Source organism: Balearica regulorum, chromosome 8 (genome assembly GCF_011004875.1).
Source record: "Balearica regulorum gibbericeps isolate bBalReg1 chromosome 8, bBalReg1.pri, whole genome shotgun sequence".
Classification (NCBI taxonomy): Eukaryota; Metazoa; Chordata; class Aves; order Gruiformes; family Gruidae; genus Balearica; species Balearica regulorum.
This window is the reverse complement of record NC_046191.1, coordinates 20,440,500-20,459,346: the sequence shown is the minus strand read 5'-3', so window position 1 is coordinate 20,459,346 and position 18,847 is coordinate 20,440,500. Positions and strand designations below refer to the sequence as shown.

The 18,847-nt window shown below is 38.9% G+C and overlaps 1 protein-coding gene across 1 annotated transcript in view; it reads left to right on the top strand.

The window, feature by feature from the left end:
• Positions 1–18,847, top strand: part of DPYD (dihydropyrimidine dehydrogenase) — a 361,699-nt gene that overhangs the window by 305,701 nt on the left and 37,151 nt on the right. The window contains 1 exon segment of the mRNA XM_075759993.1: positions 6,836–7,015. Coding sequence (XP_075616108.1) covers positions 6,836–7,015 — 180 coding nt within the window.

Genomic DNA, 18,847 nt, shown 5'->3' with positions numbered 1-18,847 from the left:
TAGGCTACACGTTTAATGTACTGGTAAGTCAGTGTTGAACGAGACATGAGGAGGAGGAACCATAGTTATACAGGCAGCCTTTCCATAGACATTGGTATCCTGAAGATTGTAAGTACAGAAACCCCTCTCAGAGGGAATTTTATTTGTCTGCTTGCTCTCACATCACAGCGCTTGCCACGTTGTTATGAGTACTATGCCAGACAACCAATGCTATGTGTACTGCTTTTCACTTTCTAGATCTGGGCACATCTAAATCATTGTACAGGAGCTGGAAAACATACATTTTCATTTCCATAGGCAAGAGCTGTGCAGCGTATAGATTGCATGGCCCAGAAAGATCTCCCTTTAGTTGAGTCAATTTTTGCTAGTTGCTTTTGAGAGTAAATTTTAAATTGTATGTATGCCTTACCCAGATTAAAATCATGCTCTTACCCACTACAATAAACTTAATTTTCTTAAGGCTGTTGGTTCATATGGATACTCAGATGAATTTGTGCCAGATGGGCACTAATAGAATCCTTCCTGAAGCACCTTGCATTCATTTACAACTTCAGTCTTTTTCTACCAGAATCTTAATCGATAGACACTAATCAAGGAAACAGTAGCCTCAACTATACATTGAAAACCAGCTTAGAGTAATTCATAAATGTTTCTCTAACAGGAAGGTGGATTTATGTCTTCAATACTTATCAGGAAGAATTTTTAATAGAAAAAGAAAGCTTCTATAAAAAGATGATAAATAATGCTAAAATTGAAAATATAAAATCAAAACAGTAAATCTTTGCTTACCATTTAGACATATCAGTAAAAATATTTCAACGGAAGTCAACCAAATTAATGGAAAAACAAAATTGTTAATCCATTGTAAAACCTCTCACAGGTATCTCAGAGGAATAATAGTTGTTTATCCCCTTGCTACGGTAAGAATATTAGAAACTGTGAAGTCAAAGGCCAATTTCCTAATCGGATGGCATTTTGAGAGCTATTTTATTTAGAGATCCTATGCAGTTTAGAACCAAAGCTGAAATAAGTCTCTGTCTTCTGGGGAAGCAAGATGGCATTCTGCTAAATGCTAGAATTTTATCATTTGAAGGGGAAAAAAAGCAAAAAGAAAGCAGCCAGTGAGACCTAAGAATATAAAAGCATTTGAGATCTCAGAAGGAGTTTAAATCAATGCACTGCCACAGTTACAGCACAGATGAAAGAGCCTGCTGTCTCAATTGCCAGGAAACTACTTAGAAACTCTCACTTTGATTTTTTTTTCTTTTTTTTTTTTTTTTGGTAGTCCATTACATTACCACTAAATGCAATATATGGGGACATCACTGCTTTGATGTTGTACAGCTACAACAAATGGAAACTAATATGGTAGAACAGTCAAACTATGTTATTTGCGTCTGTATAGACAAATATATAACCATCAATCTTCCTACTTCTATACCGTGTATCACTGCCACCCGTCTGCCTCCGTACTGTTACTTCTCTTTTCACAAAAAATGACAATTATTTTACACCTATATTCTGAAGAGAGAAACGTATATTTCAGAGGGGTGTAAAAATTAATTTTTTTCTCTAAGCTATTGTCTCCTACTGCAAATTCATTGTTGGTAAAGGGTTTTAATAGTGCTTTGAGACAATTTTTAATAGAAGCACGGCTGCTGCCAGATGTTGCAGCATTCTTGTTCTCACAGATTTAGTCACACCAAGAATAATTACACTTCTTGTGAAGCAACATGTTATTAAACAGGCTAGATTCTCTGACCTGCTCCAGCCTTTTGCAGTGAACTAGCAGTATATGAGATTACAGACACACTACCTCGTTAGTTGAAAGTAGTGTAGGGAAGAACTGATATAAACGTGTCTAGATCTGCATCTTCTCTGCTACCTCTGCTGAAATCCCTGCTGTTGATGGAATAGAAAGAATGTAGGTGGGGGCTGGGGTCCATTTTTTGCACCATCTTCCCCACCATCATCTGTCCAGCTGGGATTTCACCATGTAATAATGAGTTTATGTAAAAACTGAAGGTCATGGGGTAAGAGAGAGTAGACAGAGTAATGCCTGAAGAGGAGTGCGTTGTTTCCTCTTTCTTGTGTTATACAAAATATGTTCTCCACTGTAACATCCCCCAATGGGAAAATGCAAGGACAACACTGAATAGGAATTGCTGTAGAGCGTGACTGGCTGGAAATGCTCAGCCACTTGTCCAGTTCTGCATGGATGGCACAGGTCTTCCACACAGTCCCCCAGAATATGTGAAAGTTGGAACAGGAACCACATGCATTTTTGTAGAGAACAAAACAAAAATAAAATGCAATGACTGGATATTTTTCCTGTTGCTCCTAGAAACATAGACTATGGACAAAACCTAAAAGGTCTTACACAGACAGAGCTCTCAGTAAACAGTGCAGGGGATTTGCCTCAGTAAAGACTTCAGAAATTGGCATCTCTTTGTTGTGTAATGGTTCTGCTAAAAGCAAAGGCATTTACAGAGTTTTATAACTGATGTGGTAGTACTTGTCACCAATAATGAACTTTTTCTTCAAAATATGTAAATTAAAAGTTTCGGATTGATGTGAATGGTTAATAGCAATCATGTAACCTGTAAAATTCTTTTTTACACAGCAATAATCTCCTGACAATTTAGTCCAGTTCCTCAAGTAAGATTTGTAATGACTCTAGATCCTTTGACAAAGTTAGATTCAGTATTTATGTTTGTTTAGTAATAGAGCAGACAGGTCATTTCTTATGCAAGACATCAGCAGGGACCTTTGCATTCCTCTCCCATCATTGTATTTTGCAGAACAGTTTTACTTAGAGCCTTACCCTGTGATTCATTTCACATCTCCATTCCCCAATGAGATCATTTGGTGTGTGTTTGATTTACCAGCAGCAAAGCAGGCATTGTGTCTTTCAGTATCTCAGACATGTCTGTATAGATGAGAATTGTAACCTGCAATTGCAGCTTATACTGAACAGTTTTAGATTCAGAATACTGAGAGCATGATATAATTCATCATACATAGCATGTTGGACCTGCTTGTCTCTTTTGGGACGTAAGGGCAAACATTGGGAGTCTGGATCTGGGGAAAAGGGGAGGAGATCAGATGTTAAAAATGAAATTGCAGCAGTTCTACTGCCAAGGCAGAGCCAGGCAATGCAGTAAAACCAAGGTTTGTGCAAATTATCTTCCTGTACATTAGTGCAATATGAATAATATATGTTACCTTGTCTAGGCAGGAATAAATGGAACACCTTTCTCTTCTAGCCCAAGTTCTAGTCCAAAGCTAGAGGACAAACAGAAGTAAGACAGCAGGACAGCGCTTGTCAGCAGGACAGCTAACAGCTTCGTTGAAGATCTGGACCTCACTCTGTCCTATAAGGTTGCGGACAGGACCTATCTCATCTTCTAAGAAGAAAAGCTACTTTCTACTAAATGTTTCAGGTGAAAGCCTGGGTCAGTGAACAGTTGAATGTTAATTTACTCATAGATTCACTTGGATTATTTAGGGTCAAGGGATATTAAACAGGTGCCATCTCTGCCACATGAAGTGCCAGCACTACTGCTTGCCAGAACCTGGGCTGATAAACCACGTGAGCAACTGATGCACACTTGCTCTGTGTCTTATACTCATCCATAAGCGGCTTCTGTTGGTCACAGGATACAGTCTGCTGCTCTGGCACAATGTGATCATGTATATGTTCTCAGTTGTGAAGTTACATTGTTGTTCAGGCTTTTGCTTCAGAGTCTAAAGAGAAGCACATTTCATTATGTTGGGTTGGTAAAAGTGTGATGTTGAGGTGAGGAGCTGAGCGGGCAGGGCTGCTTGCAGTTCAGCTTCATGCTGCTGCTCCGATCAGCATGCAAGGCATGGACAACTGCCATTACAGCAGCACCCTGCTCGCCTTTGTCTCCTGTTGAGGTGGTTTAATAAGATATTAAATGAGAGATGGTAGCAAACAAAAGTAGTTCCATTTTAAATATAATCATAGCTGGACTGCTCTTCCTGCTCTTCACACTCATAAAATAAGATACCAGCAGAAGAGGGGCCTCAGTGTTTAGCTTTGCAAGGGAGGGGAAGCATGCCTGTTCCCAGCGCAAGCAGCAGGAGTGCAGTAGGGGCGTTAATGATGTGTGGAGACGGGTTGGTTCAGTTCTTCTGCAATTTCTCCGGATGCGTGAGTTTGAGTCTCACCTGGTCTATTGCCCTGCCACTTCTCTTGTGCTGAAAAGAGGGCACAGTGTCATTTAAACTGGTCATTCAGAGGCAGCCAGGTATAATGCTAAAAACCTCTCTCTGTGGTGTAGAAATTGTCATGGTTGATGGGTCAGAGTGACCTTTTATCTTGACTTTGATCACCACCTTTTAAAATGCAGCAAAGGCTTCTACACTGACTCAGGGATGATACTGTAAGCCTAAAACTCAAATCTCACCATCTGATATGCACAACAGAAGAAACTTTGAAGCTCAGAATATTTTGGAATTTGCCAAAAACATGGCAAAACTATTTCTGTTGGGTTTGCCTGTGTTAATGTTTGAAGCTTTCTTGTTCTAGGAAAGGCCCATAAACATAAGGACTTGCTTTTATCACAGTGAAATCAGTGAAAGGCATGTCTTTGGTTAATTATCTGCACCATAGTTGTACGGCCCCTACAGAAGAGGAGGATCGTCTGAAACCGCTTGCTAATTCTGTTTCTAAGTCTTTCCATTTCAGATAACATTTTTCTTTAGTGCAGAGATTTACATTTTTCTTTAAAAATTGCATTTTGCCTTCAGTTCTGGAACCTCCTTGGCTTTCCAGGGAAGGCAAACAGTGCACTGCACATAGACTCACAGGGATCAAATGTTAGCTCTTAGTGTGATATCATCTTCTGCACGTTTTTATATTATTGCAGTTCATAACACTGCACCACAAGATGGAAAACAGTAAAAGCCTCTTTATTTATAAGGTTATTACAGGTATCCTCCAGTGTATCTCATGTGTATACATCCTGTCAAAATATTTCAGAATTTTGACAACAGTGCCTGAACTTGTTTCAAGTGACATGACATGGCTTTTAACTGTATTTTTTTACAGTTTTAGTATTTTTAAGAATAGCTAATAAAGTGTTACCCATGCACTAAAAAAAAATAGAGAATTCCTTGGTGAACAAAAAGGTTTAAATAAGCATCAGTTGAGTTTTGCAGTTAAATAATCTGTACAGGAAATTATTATGATTTTCTCTATAATTGCTCTGGAAAAAAAAAAGTCTTGAAGTCTATGGAAGGCATAACAGACCTAATTAATGCCCACACATTCTCCAGAGAAACAGATTTTGTATAATGTAAATGTGCTGCATAGAAAATGTTCTTGTGCTTATTTTATAGTTTGCCCTTATTTTTCCCTTGTACAGCTGTATTGTAAGGTATTTTACAATGTGATGCGTACCTGTCTTCAGAATTGCAAGTTGTATTCTCATTTCTGAAATGTGAAAAGCAATTACATAGTTTCTGTATTTTTTAAGTGTCAATGTCAATTATGATCCAAGGTGTGTTTTCATGTCCAAGGAGTGTGAATGTGTTTGTGTACATGCACACATTCATGTGCTAAAATAGGTGGCTATTTCATTGTTGTGTTCATTATGTCTGTATGCAAGTATAAGTATTATCAGGAGCATTCTTTTTAGCTTTTAGGGCAAAAGCTGAATCAGAGGCAGAAAAAACTGACACATCTGGAATTTCAGAGCATTTCTGGGGACTGACAATTAATGGTACTCAACCCACCCTGCACCTCGTCACTGATGAATGATTAGAGTTTAGCTAATGAGAAGGTGTTCAGGGAAGAGTCAGGGGGTTTTTATTCACTTGTCAGCTTGGTTGGGAATCTCTGTGGGTTTAAATCTGAGTCAATATCCACAAAGTGATCCAGAAGAATCCGTGTAAATGGTCAGACTGTTCTCTGCTGTCGGTAGCTTTGTGTTTACGTGTTAAGCTCTGCAGCTCAGGGATCAAAGCTGTATTGCTATCTGTGTTTTTAAAGTGTCTAAAATAAAGTGGCCTGGCCTCCCAGTCCCACTGAATGGCAAATGGTGATTAGCAGAAGGGGACCATTCTGTTCTGTGCCTGGCAATGCTCACCCTTACTAACAGGTCAGCTTAATGGGTGCTGTTTGCTGACACACTTTCAATGGAGCCAGATTCTTCTCAGGGGCATCCAGTGAAAGGACAAGAGGCAATGGGCACAAACTGGAACACAGGAAATCCCATTTAAATATAAGAAAAAGCTGCAAGGGAGATTGAACACTGGACCACGTTCCCCAGAGAGGTTGTGTAGTGTCTACCTGTAGAGATATTCAAACCCTGACTGGATACAGTCTTGAGTAGCCTCTTCTAGCTGACCCTTCTCTGAGCTGGGAGGTGCCTCTAGAGATGCCTTGCAACCTCAGCAAGTCTGTGGTTCTGTGATTTGCTTGACTGGGCCCTAACTGGCTATGCCCTTCCTGAACAGAGCAGGCTGGGGAATACCACTATCTGTCTGCAGGCAAAGGTCTAAGCATAGCTGCTGGTTTGCCAGTCTGCTCGGCATGCTCAGCACCAGTGCTCCAGAAGGCACACTTGGGGCTGGGCTTGTAAGCTTACTTCTGAACAGCCTTCAGGTCTGGTCCATGGGCTGCCATTAGGAAACCTAGGCATAACTAGTGTTATTCAGTCCTTTCTTTTAATATCCTGAATTCTTGTAGTTCTTTCCCAGTGAAGTTGCAGGAAGGGTCATCTGATAATCAGGAAGTCCAAAGAGCTTGCTAATTCCATATGCTCCTCTGCCAGGATGTTGCTGATAACCAACTTACATTTCGTAGGTGTGCAGTGCAATCCAGAATCAAGATTTCACTGTTATTGATGACTACTGCACTGGACTGCAAGCTCTTCTTTACCTGAAAAGTATTGAGGAACTTGAAGACTGGAATGGACAGAGTCCTGCAACCATGCGCCATCAGAAAGGAAAACCAGTACCTGGAATTGCTGATCTGATGGGAAAGGTATGTTGTTTCATTGCCATTCCTGTATAATGACACTATGTCTTGGCTTTGAATGCAATTCCATAGTCATTGTATGCAGTTTCTGCTACTTACCTTAGTTAATCACTGCTGCTGTCACAATTAGTCACCAAGTGTTTTCCCTTCTGAATATTAACAAATATCTGAAGGCAGCTTAATAAGACAAACTTGAAATGACTTGATATGGAATAACATTTTTACTATAAATACAGTCTCTCGATTCATAACATCAAGTCTTTAAAAAAAGTGTGGGATATAAAATTACAAATGCATTGGAACAAGTTCTGGAACTGCTTGTTTTAACGAAACTCAACTTGATTCAGTTTGATACTGATAATGTGGCAGAAGTTCCTGTGTGTTCCAGCTAGGGTGCAACATTCAGGAGACATGAAAGCCCCCTAGCACTGGACCTGACCAGCTGAGACAGCTTGTCACAAACCAGCTGTTAGTTGGAACACTAGATCAGGTAGGAGTGACCCTTTGGTCATCATACCTGAGCATCTCATGGTATTTCATGTGTGCTGACTCCCAAACCCTCTGCAAGGCAGGGAAGTTCCAGGTGAGGAACAGTGACACTGAATAGTTTAATAGATTCTGCAAGATCATTTAAACCTAGAAAGTCTGTGGTGGAATAGGAATGTAAACTATGGTGTCTCTGAAATCCTAACCTATGCACTGTCTTTCCTCTCTGCTCTAGTAGTTCCCTGCTACAAAAGCATCTTTGGAGATTTTTGCCAGATGCAATGGGTTGCAGATGCCCCAGTACTGCTCATCCCCGCACCAGGGCACTGGCTGATCCATGCTGAGAAGCAGGGAGGTGTAACAGGCTTCCTACTGATGCCCTGCTGCCTACTGCTCTAAGCAAAATACCTGCCCAGCAGGGAGGCTGAGCTTTTGTTTCTGATTACTAGAGGGGATCACTTTGAAGACTGATTTCAGTTATACATCATGCCTATTGATTATCCTTCCAAAAATCTGATATAACACTATTGAAAATGTTGTAGAAGGTAAAGAATTACAAAAGAATAGGATTTGGAGCGTCAAACGCCTCCAAATCTCTGCTTATCGTTGCTGATGACTGGAGCTGGATTTAGCAGGAGATTAGAGACTCCTATATTGTTCTTGTTCTCTGTGGAGCTCTGAAAATTATAACATTACCTTCCAGGAGAAAAGACAATCCTATTCCTAAAGCTCTGGATAATACTCTGCTTAAAAATAAAACAAGATATAAGCAGTTTCATTTTCATCTACTTATGTTAAGCAGTTAAACCAGGCTCAAAGGGTTATATCTAAACTTCCTTCCTTTAACACCTGTAGAAACATACACAGCGTTTCCAACTCATGTAACAGAGATTTGTTGTAATTCTTCTTTAAAGCTGCATTCAGTGTTCTATCTTTGTATTACCTTTGTATTTTACTAAACAGACAACCATTGTCAAAGATGTTTCTCATGTCCTTTTGTATGAGAAAAAAAAAATTAATTCTTAGTCTTTTCCGCTTGTCACTACATCAATAATTAACTTTAAAAAGGTAGTGTGAAAAGATGCTTTAAGGAAGCATTTAATAATTCAAAGGAATCTTAACTTGAAACAGGTCACATGGAAAAAGAATGAAAAACAAAGCCCTATGTAATCTTGTCTGGCTAGCTCTGTTAGACATGTAAAAGGAACAAGGCATACAGAATATAACTGATTGTGTATTTGATTGCCCTTAGCACTGAATTATATCATTGGATCATTGCTACTAAATAATAACATATAAAGCTAACCAGGCTGCATCATTGATAAGGTAGTGATATATTTTAGGCATAAGCTCAGGATGGCTGTTTGTCCAGGAATGAACATTCGGGGGAAAAGGAAAAAAAATAGTACAACACGAGTAAAAGGAAATACCATGATAAATGATCCTACTAGGGGCAATCAAATACAAAGGCTTGATATCATTAATATTTATAATATCATAATTAGCAAGACTGCGCCTAAGCAGTGTTATTAGTGTAACTAATTATGTTATCATAAACTAAGTTTGCAGTATTATAGGAATCAGTATTCTTACCTTCATAAATTATTATCAATATTGGATTTCATGTACTTGTGCCTAGTAAATTTAGTTAAGTACTGTAGTTTCATCTAGATTCAAACACAAATATCGAGCTTGCTTATGCAAGTCATAACACACACTTCTGATTCTCTTTCTAAACTAAATTCACTAAAAAGCATGTCCTTACTGTCTATTTGGAAAAGAGAAAATGGCCTTTAAATGTGATGTATATGTTCTCATAGATAAAAGCAATGTGTAGGAATGTATATGTTATACATGGAGTAAAATGTGACAGCCAAAATCCTGCAGTATGATTTTAAAAACTTATAAGGAGCTGTCCAAGTTTGTCTTGGTATTACTGCGAGATGAAATGCACTTTCTTCAGTAAGACCCCGTGAGAAGCTAAACAGCAAATCCTGATGAAATTTTGCATTCAAAAAAAAAAAAAAAAGTGAAGATACTAATTTTGATGTGTTTTGGTGCAATATATGTAAAAATATAAAGAAATCATCCTCCATTTTATTACAAAATTCCTATTCATTTTCATATAGAATCATGGGGTTAAGAAGTTCAGGCAATTGACAATTTAATGAGAAGGAACTGAGGGACAAGAATGATTTTTGACAGCATCAAGATCCATTTGCCTTCTGATTGTATACAAATTCATTGAGCCTCTCACGGTTTTGAATATACTACAGAGTTAGGACCGGTCCTATTCCCAGCTAAATATGTTCATAAGAGTATCTGTTTTGATTCACAGTGCAATACTGAATGTTAATGTCCATATTTTTAGATAGCAGAGCACTATTCTCTTGATAATTCATTTTCTGTCCTGGTTTCAGCATCAAACAGATGCTGAGTGCAGAGTGTTGCCACAGGAGGGTGACACAGTAGAGTTTTGTCATGAAATATTGTAGTATTTGATGACCAGAGTAAAGTAATAGATAGATACTTTCTTCTAAATGGTACACCTGACATCAAACTGAAGCTGTCTTGCCATGCAGTCACCAGATAAATCACAAACTAAACAGTTATCACTGTCAGATGTTACATTTATCACAATAATTTCCTTCTTAAACAGAAAGAATACTAAAAATACTGTGCTAAAAAGTGTAATATAATAAGCAGTTTAATAGCAAACATATCAACTTTTGGCTGAAAAAGAGAATCATGTTGATTAGTACCTGTTCATGCTTCTGCATTAATGAAACTAGTACTTTCATCTGGTAATTTATAGCCCTGAACATATGAGAAACATCATAGCACTGGAAAATATTTTGGAAACTTGAGTGCTTTTTTTATGTTTTTCACTGTTGCAGAATGTATTTTTTGGCATGTAGACTCTAAATTTGTCATCTTTGAGCCATCTAGTAGGTATTTTCTGATAGTCTTTTCAACAGGGCTAGCTTTTCCCTTTTGCTAACGCAGCAGTTGCTGCTGCAGTCAATACTTGCCATTGTCCAAGATGTGACCTGTGGTACTACACTGCCTGTAATAGCAGTGAGATTCCCGCTTAGAAATGCTAACCTCAGTCATGGCTCCCAGTCACCGGTTGATACTGTTTTCCATAGCTCCACCAATTTTATTCATTCTTTCCTGTTGTTGTAGCCTTATCCATAACCACTCCAAAGACAGTCCTAGCACAGATGCTGCGTCAGACTCACAAAGGTGGACAAAGCCAGTCTTCTGGGCTTCCTTCCTCATTGCTTTTCTGATGGCTTATTTAGTTGGGGTTTTTTTCTGCGGGAGGACCTGACATTTGAAGCTTTGACACAGATGACTGTCATTAATACCACCTCTGAATCACCTTTCCATTAAATGCATGGAATAAAACTTGTCAGCTTGTCTCAGCTATAATCTCAGCTTGCAAATCTCGACACTGAGATGAGAGAATGGCAAGGTAATGATGACACCACACTGCTTCTCACTGACTCCCTCGAGGAAGAACTTTTGTAAAAGCACACTTACCTCAGCATGAATTTAGGACTGAGATCAAGTGCATGATGCGAGGTAGACAGTTGAGATGTAGAGCATGCTCTTACAACCAAAAGTTATTAGGGTGGCTGCATAAGAGAGAGGGAGAGCACAGGTAGTATCCTTATAATTCAAAATTAACAGAATTATGTTTTAAAATAATGTTCCGGAGTTTCTCAGGAAGATACATGACCAGAAGCAATAAAGATAACTCTGTTCTCACCAGGTATCTGGATAAGGTACAGTATTCCCCAGAGGTACAATTTGATCTCCTGTGTATAGTCACTGTCTCACCTTGTCTGTTTATTACAGGACTCTTTTATTAGTTGCTCACTGATCTTACTCCAGAGAGCTGAAGTGATTATGTTCCAGAAATGCACTGGTGTCAGCTGGCGGTCACAGAAATGGTTTAGTGTTTTTCTGTATAAACTTCCACCTAATGTCAGCTATAAAAATCATGCTTAACACAGTGGCCTCTATACATGCCAGGTAGCTAAACATTAAAAATATGGCAGTGTATTCAGTTGGTAGGTGTGGGTTTATAGGAAGAGATAAATATACATGGAATTCTCATGCTTTGCTTTCAGCACCAGAAGTTTTGCAAGAACTGACATTTATTTTATCATGTCTAAAGGTTAAAAATTTAAAAAGACAAAAATATAATACTTTAAGCATCTTGATTCCAGAAATATCCAAACCCTCCAAAAAAATAGTTTTCATAGTGGATCCTCCTCAGCTGTTAAGGCTGTGCTGTACTGAAAATGTTAAAACCATATCTGATAAAAACACATTTATAGAAGGTGGTTTTCTCCAGCAGACAGATGAGAGAGAATGATCCTGAACGTGCACAGCGTATGAACTTCAGTGAAAATTCTCATCACCCGTAATTTAACAAGTAAGCTGCTGATTTTCTGAATGTGTGGATTTCCCATTAAGACTAACATACACACTTTATTCAAGTATCTATGGGTACTAAAAGCTGAGTCTTCTGAACAGTGCAAACCTGCTAAATTCTAACTTGACTGCAGTCAAATCTAAATAGCCTTTTGTACGGCAGAGAAAAAACCTTGCTATACCACTGAGATTTCATACACAATGTTAAATTAGCTCTTCTATTAAATAAAGAAGTAAAATGTGAACTCCCAGCCATGCAAGAACACTATCACAGTGCATGCACCAGGCTTTGGCTGCTTTCAAATTCTTCAAGACCTTTGACTTCTTTCACTGAGTAGTGGTTTTCACCCTTCATTTTTGGAAGTGCTCCTTGTGGTTTGGGAAGACAAGCTTGTCCTTTTTCCCATTAGCTAAGGTTTGCACCTGAACTATAGCTCTCAGCCAGGCAAAGCCTCTTAAGGGTAAGCCTTTATTGATCAAGAAACCTCTTGGTTTATGATATTATGGGAACTGTGCCTCAGGGACTGTTGCAGCATATGCTTGTTGGGTTGACCGAAAATAAGGCTCTGCCAAAATACATCCAAACGAGCATCTGCAGGCTGCCCAGAAAGTAAGTCCTTTCCTCCTGCTTCCCTCTTTCAGTCTTTCACCTCCTCCCCTGATGTGAAGAAAGGTCTCCACAGGCATGGCTCCAGGTGGGAGCCTAATGGTCCCTCAGTGCAGCATCACCAGTAGTGTTTTGGGGAGCGCCAGAAGAGCAGACCTCTGCACCCCACTGCACAAGTCACGCTTGCCAGCTTTGCTGCCGTTGGTGAACCTCCGAGCATTTGCAAGCCAAAAGCAATTATGAGCAATCCCTGGCCTGACCAATTTGTAGGAAAGAGGACCTCTCTAACATTATTTTTTTTTCTTAACTGGTCTATTATGGAAGTTTATGTTGTGATTATCTACAGTGCTGTTTCTCATGGAGACTGCAGGTTGTTACATAAAATGTATCTTCCCTTACGGTGAAGCCATTTGCAGTAGAAATGGATAAAACAAAAAGGAACTAGGATTATTAAAGTGAATTTAAAGTAGTTTAATCTTTGTGGGTTTTATACGTACTGTATGCTAAATTTGTTTCGAGCACTGAGTTTAAAGTTTCATATTCACAGCCAGTAAATGTGCCTATTAAAAAACAATGTATTCACGTTAACTCCTTGGCTGTGGCGGTTTTAGTGCGTTCACTGCTGGCAACGGACATCAAGCCAGGAAAATCCAACTGCTGATGCAAAAGGATTTAAAAAAAAAAAATCCAGGCACTGCCAAAAATACATAATTCTTTTTTTGTACTCTGCAGTTTGTTTTACTTAGGGAAACGGCCTGGTCATACCCTGCAGCATGCATTCATTACAGTGATCTTTGACTGGCAGATGCAGAGTAATAAGATGCATATTTTAGTGCTTATTATAATACCCTGTCCAAAAACAACTTGACAAATTTGTGATTTCGACAGTATCTCATTTTGCTGGCTGCAGTGCTCTGTGATTGCTTGGTCCACGTGGCTTCCAGATTATGCATACCACCAATACTGCTCATTAAAATGGCCACAGTTCACCAGTTTCGGTAGCTTGGAACGAACTTGGAATGAATTATTATACAACAAAGAGGCTGCTGTCATGCAGAACAAAAGACAAGCAAAAGAGAGCTTTGGCTTAATGAGGCTAAGTGAGTGTCTCCCCTGCATCACCAGCTACTTGACGGCCTTTGAGCATGGATTTTTTTTCTCCACAGGCCAAAACCTTTGGTCTATTATTTTGTGTTTATGCACCTTGAGGCTAATATACATTTTAATATGCTGCACATGGAGAAAAAAATCAGCCATTAGATTAGAACATGTGCACTCCCTGTTAAGTTAATGACAGCCGAACATAGAGATAAATTTAGGTTTTCATATTTAATTATAGCACAGCGCAGTACGTTTAGCAAGGATAAATTGCACTATTATTATGCTTCATTTTTTTTGACATCTTTTCATATTAACCATGCGCACTTACCCCCACTTCCTCCCCAGTGTCACACATAATGTCTCTGTGCATCATCCTTCTCTAACACCATTAATTTTTTATTCTGTACAGTTGTATATGTATTGTTGTATTTGTTACTTGGGGTTAGCTTGCTAGATGGATAAAACCATTCAAAACAGCCCTTGTGTCAGGTGATCTACATAAGCAATAAGGACAGAAAAGACGTAAAAAGAACTGGCCTCCATGGCCAGACATGGCTTCTCATGTCTGCTCCCAGAGCAGGGGTTCCCAGCCCTTCTCCCCTGGATGCTTTCAGCGCAGTGCGCGCTGCCTGCAACTGCGGAGCGGTAGCCCCTTTCTCAGGCAGCCGAATTAGAAAAGCCAGAGAAACAATGCATGGAAGGTTAAATGAGTTCTACTGATTTTTGTAGCTGGATAATATTAATGTGGACAATGGTGGTGTTAATATAAAATGTCTCTATTCTGAAGAATTTAACATTGGTTTATTGTATAGGAACTAAAACAGAGCTAATGTTGCTAGGTGGTACGTGCTGTTTGTTGCGGCTTTGTACATGCGTTACCTCTGTTTGGCAGAGCTGTTGCTCCAAGAATAGCATCAGGAATTAGGCCAGACCAGCCTTATAGAAGACAATATGAAATTAAACGTAGAGGCAAGCTGGCACGCAATTCAGCCTTTGCATGTCCTTATCAAGTTTTAATGGGAATATTTGACAATTTCTGTGCTGCCATGGATTTGATGGTGATGTTGGACTATTTGTTACTACCTGAGAGAGCTTTTAAATTTGCTTTCAGCTCTGGGATGAGCTATTCAGGCAGCTGTGGTTTGTGAAAAACATGTTTGCATGCTTCACAAAATTAAGGAAATACTGCTATTTTCCAAAGTGGATTAGAGCAGGTAATAACTCATAGGAAGAAGATTTTCCTCCTCCTGCTGTGTGTATAAGCAAGTAGAAGATATTATGCTACAGGCTTATTCCTAGATTATTCCTTATTGGATAGTTGTTTCGTGACAAAAGACACTGTGGCTTGATGACCAGAGGGTCATGACAGGAATAATAATCACCATATGAAAAGGTGTCTGGATCTCGGTGATAAAGCATTCCTCATTGCAATCAGTCAGCACTTGCTGGTGCAAGAATTTTCCTCAATGGCAGAGATCAGCTTTTTCATATTCATTGAGAGCAAATCAGTGTCTGTCTCTTCCTCTCCCCCCTCTTTCTCCAGCCTTCAGTTCTGTACCAGCTTTTACTACCAAAGAGTTTTTTCTTTGTCAGGTGAAACTCATGGAGTTTGGGGATGTTTAGGACACTGCAGTATTCGTGGGATTGGTGTTAGTTGCAGAGCCTTATTCTTTGTGCCCTCACTGAGTAAAGCCATGGTCAGTAGTGATTGATAGCTAATTGTCTATAGTTCAAACACTAGAAAATGTGTTGGCAATTAATTTATGTGTGCAAAACTCTTCTCCCTGATTTTGTAAGTGAAGATTTTGATGCAAATTGCATCTGTGAAAGAAAGGTTGTGGCTTTCAAAATGTAAGCTATAATTACTAGACTGAGCACCTGATGATATTAAATTCTTCCTCTAGAATCTACCCCTAGTGAGAGAAGTAATTTGTTAACAATATTGTGTATTTCTAAGCACTGGTAAAATGCTTATTATTATATGAGATGTAGTCTTACGGAGTTGCAGGCTGTATCCTACAGACATCCAGATGGCTTAGAAACATCAATGCAATCAGAAATGTCTCTTCTGTATCTACAGGTAGCTATTATTAGCAAAACCTACTTTTATTTATGTGTTCCCATTTTGTTTATGGTATTAGTCACAGACATTGTTACTGGTGTGCATGTAAAGACTTGGGCTTTTAACTTCCAAAGGAATCGTTGTCCCTTTGAACTTCTAATCTAAGCAAGCTGTTTACTTGGATAGGAAGGTGCTCTGTGGGCCACAGTGCTCCATGCAAGGAAAGTGCAAAACAAAGTCTGTGGTATTGGTCATAGCAGACTAGAGTATTCATTTTCAGACTGTTTTCCAAGAATTATGTTTTTCTTGTGCTGGTTTTGAGAGAAATTTTTACTACAACATCTCTTAATTCTCTTAGGAACGGATTTGGCCCTTAAGCACAGCCCTAGATGTAGTGACATGCACAGATGTACGAGAAATCTCGGAGTGATTTATGAGGAAAGGCAAAAGAAGCTAAAACACTTAAGTGCCCATATGTCCTGCCTAAATGATGCGTGTAAACATAAGAGGTGGAGAACTCAGTGGTCTACAAATATTTGAAGTTTGCAATCAATTGAGAGAGGGGGATTTTATGATGTAGAGTGAGAATCAACCAAGACTGATGAGTTGAATTGGAAAAAAAAAAAAGGAAGTGTTCGGGAAAAGCAAAAGATAAATTATCCTGATTGGAAGGAAAGCTTTTTTGTAGAAATGATGGAGGTTTCATGCTGGGTTGCTGAGATTAAAGGTAGGGAGGACTTTTAAAACTTGAATGCATGAAGTCTAACAGAAGTACTGCTGGGAGAAATTTCGGGTTGCCAGGAGTATGTGCTGGACTTGTAGACTTCCTGGCTGATTTGCACAAGCTAGCCTATGGCCCTTTCCAGCATTTCAGCTGCACGCTAGGGGTTATCCTTGGAAGCCACTGCATCCTAACAAAGTGTTCAGGTAGTGACTCAATATAAGCCACTGGATCTAACAGTATCTAATAATATGCAATTGAAATGTCTTTTTGCTTAAAGATTAACTTCATACTTCAGGAACATGATGATGTCCTTTCCCACCTATTTTATTTTTATTGCTATAAAAAAACCCTTGAAGGTTTTTCTGTAGTCTTTTGTGGTTGTGATCCAACCACATGGATGCTTCAGCAGTCAGAGCAGTACTTCCTGAGTTTTTATGGACAAATGGATTAAAAATGTCTGTCTGTTTCATTGCCCATTAGTCATACATTGGCACAGGACAACTGCTCCCAGTAACTGAACAGAGCTGTTGGGTGCCCCATTTCTGCACGTAGGAGTTGAGAAAAGAGATTTCTGCACTTTGCTGACCTACTCATGCTGTACAGAATTCATTAAGGCCCAGGAACTGTGTTTGGGTTGTTCCAGGGAACAATTACAGCCAGCCTGTAATCTGCTGCTCCGCAGCACATGGGGGCTTTGTAATAGTTTGAAGGGGCCTGGCAAGGAATTTATTGATTTCTTGGGATCTCATTCAGGCTGATTGCACTTGGGTACTCTGATGGTTGATTTTTACGAACACCTACCCTAGCTGTTATTAAGAAGGTGGGTCCAATCCTCACATAGGTAAGACCTTGTTTGCCCTTCATTCAACTCAGCAGACAAGTTTTAATGAAATAGCTCCCTTTTGTTTTTTATGCCACAGCTCTGTTTTTGATTGCTACATTTGGAACTATCCAGTGTAAGTCAGTCACTGTATAACCCATATATTGGTCAGGATATGTCATACCATATATCTTTTCTTTCATTAATCATGTTGTCTCTTTCCTGTTTGACTGCTTGGAATAATTAATGCATTTTTTTCTATTACTATGTTGTATTTCTTCCAAGTTGCTGATTTATTCATACATAAAAGCTATAAAATACGTTGTTGTTTTATACAGTATGTCTGGATTCATGAGAAACCCAGAAGCGTATCACTGAAATAGTACCTTTTTTTTAGATCATTCAAGACAAGACCTTGCAGTTGAGTTAAAAGTAGCTGAATTCTAGAATCTATAGATCTATATCTAAATTTTATTTATTTATACTACCCATCATTACAGCATAGAGTATTATATCCTAGATGCTAATCATTACTTACTATTTTCTGAATAGTTGTGTTCTCATTTAAATTATTAAATAGATGCCAAAAGGCATCTTTCCCAATTCCAGACCGAAAGTCTAATCCAGACTCTCCAGCAGATTTTCACTGCCTTTACTGAGCCCTCTTTCAAATGCTGAGCACTCCTGACATTTTGCATGTCCATTTCAAAAATTTCCATTTGTAAATTGAAAACCAGAAGGCTCATTGTAAACCCACAAACCTCTATAAGCACAAATACATCTACATTTTCTTTTTTACTAAAAATGTATCACTAAGCTGTAAACAACTCACATGCCATTTATATTAGCATAAATTATATTCTGAAACCTCTAAACTTACCCATTAAAGCAGGAGCAACAAGAAATCTTTTGGCGACTGTAGCATGAGTGTGCCTTTTGCAATCAACATTTATAAAAGAGCACCCAGAAGGAGTGAGCATGGTCTCTCAGAGCTGCTGTTTCAGGTGGTACAGAGCAGGGCTAATAAATGCCTCACGCTCCAGAACTCTGCTCTCTGTCTTCAAAACAAAGTCATAATCATTCATTTGATAGACTGCAGCCATTTTGTTAGCAATTTTGTCATAGCTTGGTTTTTGACCTTCAGTGCCTAGTCTGTGGGTGGGCTTCTGTGCCTGCTGGTGGATTTTGGACTTAATTACGAGGATAAAGCAGATGGAGGAGAAACTTAGTGTTTACATTTTTCCATAGGACTTTTTTTCTTTTTTAATTTTTTTCTCTGTTGTTTATCACTGAGGTATTTTTGTCTACATAGTGTGAATTGTTTGCAGAAGTATTTATAACATTTGAGTAATGAACGTGCAGTCTGAAAAGCTTGAAAGTCCGCCTCCATGTAAAAAAAAACCCGTTTCCTTCCCACCCAGTCTGTGTCTTTAGTCGTCTAGTTCCTAAATGGCAGTTTGGGAGGTGATGTCTGTGTGAAGTCACGGCCGCTATTTTGACTGTATGAGTACTGGTTCATAATTAAGCACGCGTTGGGAATATAATTTTTAGTACAGAATTGAGCATTTATTTTGCAGTGGAGTCTTAACACA